This window comes from Gavialis gangeticus, unplaced genomic scaffold, assembly GCF_001723915.1.
Source record: "Gavialis gangeticus isolate Ggan-Ray unplaced genomic scaffold, GavGan_comp1, whole genome shotgun sequence".
In the NCBI taxonomy this organism is placed as follows: Eukaryota; Metazoa; Chordata; order Crocodylia; family Gavialidae; genus Gavialis; species Gavialis gangeticus.
In genome coordinates, this window is record NW_017729024.1 from 12,758,625 (window position 1) to 12,762,834 (window position 4,210).

Below are 4,210 nucleotides of genomic sequence, written 5' to 3' on the forward strand. Positions count from 1 at the left end.
CTTTTTCAAGTCTGCTCTACAGATTTGCACTGTGGAAATAAGGGTCAAACCTGTGAATGTCTCTATATGTAAACTGGCTAAAAACAGGAATGAAGATCATCAGTCCATTGCAGAATGAGGGCTAAACAAGGCCTTGTTTACTGAAACCATATTTTAAAAGGCCCTGAGGTAAAGAATCTTCTAAGAAATATTGTTCCCAAATATGAATTGCATAAATTTTCCAAACAAACATTACAAATAAAATGGAAGTCTGATATTTTGAAACATGCATAATTCAGAATATTTAAAGAACAATAGCCCCCACACTATGAGAGCATTATGTTCGGTTTACAAACTGTGTAAACGAAAGTGAGAGCCACTGTAGTTGCAGTGGCTGTCACTTTGCATGATTGAGCCAATTGAGAAAAATACACTGCTTTGCAAATAGTAAAGAAATTTAGGAAATTAATAGCATTGTTCTTGATGTTTGTTTCTTACCCTTGAGGACACATTATAATCCAAACCCAGGTAGGCCTCCAGATTCTGGGCATAGAAAAACAAAGATACATTGCCATATGATCCTCTGTCCCGGTATGCTACTACTGTCAGAATCCCTTGGTTTTCATCTATTTCAAAACTAAAATAAAAATAAAAAAGAACCCCCAGTGATCAGAAAGGTACTCAAAATTCTTAGTTCATTCAACAACATTGAACATAATTTATCTCCCACTTCCTATTACCAGCTTGTAATTTTCAGCCTGCATCATTACAAAGGTGACATTGCGACCGGGGGGTGGGGGACGGGGGGTGGCAACGGGCAACATGTCTGCCTTAAAAAGGTTAGAGTGCAACCTGTTATATGCAAGTTAGCTCAAACCTCTACTAAGTAATATGTGCCTGCTTCTGAATTATATATTATAAAAATGTACATTAGATTTACACCTATATAGTAAAATCAAAATAGTCTTGTTCAAATACTTAAAATATAACAATACATATGCAAAAGGTCTGAATTAAGGTAGCCTGGGCATTTTCTGAGTTCCAGATAATTACTTTTGCAACTTTATTAATGTTTTATAATCTAATTGTTTAGATACATGATGGCAAATTAGATCATAGTTACATTCACATATGAGATGACGCAGTGCTTTTCGGACAAGGCAGACCTCTTTGTGCTATCAATCATATATCCAATACAACTCTTATATTATTTAGTGGAATTCAGCACATAATGGAGGTTTTACACAATGGCTACATACAGACATTCAGTTTCTACTGGGAAAATCACCGTTCTCCTGGTAGAAATCAAAAGTGTGCAGGCAATCAAGCTTTTTCTCCTGCTCCCGAAGTAAAATAACTACAATAAAGTAGAAATTGCTCTCAAAATATTTCTCAGAGGACACTGAACATCTCATGCTTTCCCCCTGCTTAGCTCTCCCTGGGAGCTAGGAGGAGTACAGCCAGGGGAAAGGACTCCAGAGCCTGGGGTCACCTCAACCTGGTGGATGCATTAAGGGCAGAGTTTCCAGTGGCAGAAGTAGACAGGGGCTTTGCCATACAGCTCTGCCACTTGGAATTGCTCCCTATTTCTCACTCTATATCATGATCCCTGGTGAGGGAAGCAGGCAGGGGACTTTCCCCTGCTGCTCCAATCCCTCTGGGAATACAAGAACTGGAGTAGTGCACACTTTCCTCAGATCAGGAATGTAGAAGGAGCTGGGGAGAGGGAGTGGTTGCACATTGAACGTCTGTACTCCTTCCTCTCTCAGAATCATTTCTAAGGGTAGAAAATTTTCTACAATTGAATTTTTGTACATGGCCACTTTGTTCAGCATAGCTACTTTCTATGACACACAAGACACATGAAAAGTGCCCATATGTAGGCCATGCATTTCTGGCATGTCCCAAGAAGTTAACAGTAGAGAAGGGGAAATGGTTATCAGTCCAGTCTATATGTACCCAATGATAGGAAATCTTGCATAGGAAGTTTGAAGATGTAAGTAGATCTGTAACTACAACAGAAATGTGCTGCAATGCAACAGCATGAATGAAGAAGAGAATTGTATTCTCTTACCTAGATTTATTCATGTGTGTGCAGAAAGGAGATAAATGCCATAAATAAGGAAACATATATGCACAGAGCCATCCAGAATGGGATGGACTTAAACTTTCAAGCAGAAAACAACATACTTTTCTATACACAGAGCGTGTTTACACATGCATCTACATCAGCTTAAATTTACTGCACAGTAAACGGTAATAGGTCAGCATCTACATGTGCAGGCATTAAAGCACATTAACGCTGTGTGTGGACTGACTTGGGAATAAAGTTAGTCCTAAATCAGTTCACACACACAGTGCTACTGTGCAGTAAGGCGTCTACATGTGTTACTTCACAGTAATTAAATCGGACATAAATTTCATTCCTGCATGATGCAGGTATCAAATTTACACTCAAGTCAGCATAAATCACTATATTTACTGCACAGTAACCATGCATGTGTAGACGCGTCCACAAAGAATCAGATTTTGGGTTGTATCTATACTGTATTTGGTAAAATTCATTGTTATCTGGATTTGGGAACTGGTTCCCTTTTCTGTTACTGGGGCCAGCTGAGGCCAAGAGCATAAAACATAAAAGGTAAAACCGAAAATCAGGCACATTGAAGGATCTGCTTCACTAGTCCTAAAATGTTTCACTAGCATTAGAAAGATATTCCACACTTGCCAGATGAACCTTCTTCAAAACTGTTTTACTATAATAAAGGTCTGATGAGCTTTCATCAACATCACTGGGAGTTTTGCCACTGGGAATCCTAGTAACCAACCCACATATTATGATCTTCATGGAAGATGAGACTTACTTGGTATTCTGCCATTCAATTACTCCTTTGACTCCATCATTGGCATCAATAATAATCTGAGCAGACATGCCTTCTATATCTAAAAGAAAATATTTAAAAAAATTAAATGAAGAAAAAAGAAAATCCATTTATATTGTTTCAGGGTATGATTAAAACTTCATTTTCCAAACTTTGTGCACAAAATGCACTTTTCTATCTCCCAAACTACAGTGAAAGGAAGAGAATGGATATATTAATTGGGAATATTTGGGGGAAAAAGCATTGAAAAATCACCATCGCCTATATAATCCAATTCCTACAGCATTACTAGCAAAACTTATAAACATTAAGTGCTTGTGAGCCCAAGCACTGATATGTTAGGAGGTGTCAGAATTAAGGTTGTCCAAGCAAATTAATCTGACCATTTGTGTTTATGGATTACAATCACACAGTTACAGTTACAGGACTGCTCCTTAATTCAGTGCAGGGATCAATACTGCTCCTTGACTAAGCAGCTAACCAATACTTTGTTTTAACTTCATCATTAAGCATGTGGGTCCATGTCTTATTTACCGCACAGGCTCTAAAACCTGCTCTGAACAGAGATTTATTCGTTTCCTTGTAGACTTTTCTCTAGCACTCATCACTGTAGCATTTGAGTACTCCACAAACATTAGTACAATTATCTTCACAATATCACTGTAAAAAGGCGATATCATCACCATGATAATAGGCAAGAAACTGAGTGACAGAGCAATTAATATAAGAAGCGGCAAATACTTTTTGGTGCCCAATATGGTATGCCTACAGCTTGATTTTTTTTTAAACATGTCTTTTCTTCAGAACATAGATGCATAAGGGCAACCTTAATTTTAGTATTTTTTTTAAATTTTGAGTACTTGACTTTGGAACTTCATTTTTTTTCATTTTAATCTTTTAGAAGGCATTTCTCATGTTACAAAAACTAAAAAAAATTGAGGAGAAAAAACATTTTACCCTATTAACCACTTGCAAGCATCTATCAACAAAGTTAATATTCAGATACACAGCACAGATTTCTACCAAATAAACTAATTAAGCAATTAGTAGAAACAGAGGGCTGTTATAGTGTATGTGGATTTGTCACTATAACAGGATGGGAAGGGAACATTGTCATTAAGTTCACAAAATAGATATTTGTGAGACAGCAAAAGACAGTCAAGCCCCAAGAATCTTGTGTTCTTTCCAGTATGTGCTAAGGTTTACACATGCTTCTGTTCATACCTTCAGCTTCCCTGATCCAATCCCTCCCCATCGTGCTTGATCCTTGGTTTGTTTCCCTGCTATTATTTCCTTATTCTGAGGACCTTTATAGTTTCATAGTTTCATAATTTCTAGGGTCGGAAGGG

General features: G+C 37.4%; 1 protein-coding gene across 1 annotated transcript in view; it reads right to left on the reverse strand.

The window, feature by feature from the left end:
• The window catches only part of ADGRV1 (adhesion G protein-coupled receptor V1), a 576,350-nt gene that overhangs the window by 419,159 nt on the left and 152,981 nt on the right, over positions 1-4,210 (reverse strand). Inside the window, exons 40-41 of the mRNA XM_019518182.1 lie at positions 2,844-2,922; positions 478-616 (exon numbers count right to left, since the gene is read on the reverse strand). Coding sequence (XP_019373727.1) covers positions 478-616; positions 2,844-2,922 — 218 coding nt within the window. The remainder of the gene's footprint in view (positions 1-477; positions 617-2,843; positions 2,923-4,210) is intronic.